The 1,362-nt window shown below is 61.2% G+C and overlaps 1 protein-coding gene across 1 annotated transcript in view; it reads right to left on the minus strand.

The window, feature by feature from the left end:
* The window catches only part of LOC104620731 (gamma-secretase subunit APH-1A), a gene marked incomplete at both ends in the record, with an annotated part of 1,298 nt that extends 161 nt beyond the window's left edge, over positions 1–1,137 (minus strand). The window contains 4 exons of the mRNA XM_010287028.1: positions 5–95; positions 257–379; positions 663–736; positions 967–1,137. Of these exons, the coding sequence (XP_010285330.1) occupies positions 5–95; positions 257–379; positions 663–736; positions 967–1,137 (459 nt within the window). The remainder of the gene's footprint in view (positions 1–4; positions 96–256; positions 380–662; positions 737–966) is intronic.
* Positions 1,138–1,362: the final 225 nt, after the last annotated feature.

Here is a 1,362-nt window from a genome sequence, read left to right on the forward strand (position 1 = left end):
CAGCCCCAGGCACCAGTAACGGCGTTTTTCGCAGGCGTCGAAGAAGATCACTCCCCAGAAGGTGTGGAGCAAGACGAGGGCCATGGTGAGGAACGCTGTGGGGAGAGCGTGACACAGACCCCCCTCAGAGCCTTCCTCCTCCTCGCCTTGGCGAAGGGTCACGCACCGAAGCTGGACTCCGGCTGTAACCGGTGCTGCCGCAGCACCCCGGCTCCCAAACACGTGTCCCACAGCACGCGCCGGCCTCAAGCCTCACCGGACGTGATGAAGTAGTAGGGTGAGTCCCCGTGGATCCCGACGATGCCCGGCCCGATGGAGTCTGCCAGGACATTAATGACGGAAAACACGCCACTGATGATGCCGAAGGACAGGCCTGAGACTGTGGAGGGAGAAGGGAGTCAGCCCAGAGCCACGGCGGGCGGGGTGGGAGTCAGCCCAGAGCCCCGGCGGCCGTGCTGCCTCCATCACGAGCCCCAGACTCTTGCGCGGGCCCAGGGAAAGGCAGGAGAGTGGGAGAGAGAACCAGGAAGGCTGCATTAGCTCAGCGGGCTCATCAATACCGCCGCCAGTCTCCGATATCCGAGCATCCCGCTGCCAGACAGCCCTGGAAGAGCACAGGGAGGTCAGAGACTGCCCAAGCCCTGCCTGGGTTTCATGCTCACCATAAGCCATCTGCCTGAGGGAGATGGGGGACCGGCCGTCCTCGCTGATCGTCGCCAGGCCTTCATCCGCTTTCCTGCTCGGGAGGGAGAGAAAGTGTGAGTGGCTAGTTCGGAACCGGGACCTCGTCACGCAGGAGAGGGGAAGGGATGGTTATAAACGAGCCCGGGGTGAGGAAGAACAGCTCTCTCCCAGGATCTAATGAGGAAGGTACTTTGTGGGGTTCCTCGGAGAAAAAGCGGAGGTCAGGCACCAACCAGAACAAATCACCCAGCCCCACAGAGCCGCCCTCGGACAGGCTCTTACTTCAGCAGCTTGAAGTAGGCGAATCTGAAAGCCTCCTGCAGCAGGACGGAGACGGCAGCCCCAAAGATGAGGAGGCCGTACTGCAGCTTGGCGTCCTCTCGGTCACTGAGATGGACCGAAATGAACCAGATCAGAGACGCCAGGAGCAGCGACACCAGCCAGAAAAACGCCCTGGGGAGAGAGGAACGGGGCAAGCTCGCGCTGCGTTGCTCAGAGCCACGCGGCAAACACGTGCCAAGCTGCTCGCTTGGTTTGCCCAGGTCCCGTTGTCAGCAGGGGAAGCTTTCGGTGGCCTAGTCATTGCCACATGAGGAGGGCCCACGAAGAAAGAGCGTGGCTGAAAACCAAACAGATTCAGAAGCCAAAGTCCTCCTTTCTCTTCTCAGAGACCTGCTC

Source organism: Phaethon lepturus, unplaced genomic scaffold (genome assembly GCF_000687285.1).
Source record: "Phaethon lepturus isolate BGI_N335 unplaced genomic scaffold, ASM68728v1 scaffold39745, whole genome shotgun sequence".
Classification (NCBI taxonomy): domain Eukaryota; kingdom Metazoa; phylum Chordata; class Aves; order Phaethontiformes; family Phaethontidae; genus Phaethon; species Phaethon lepturus.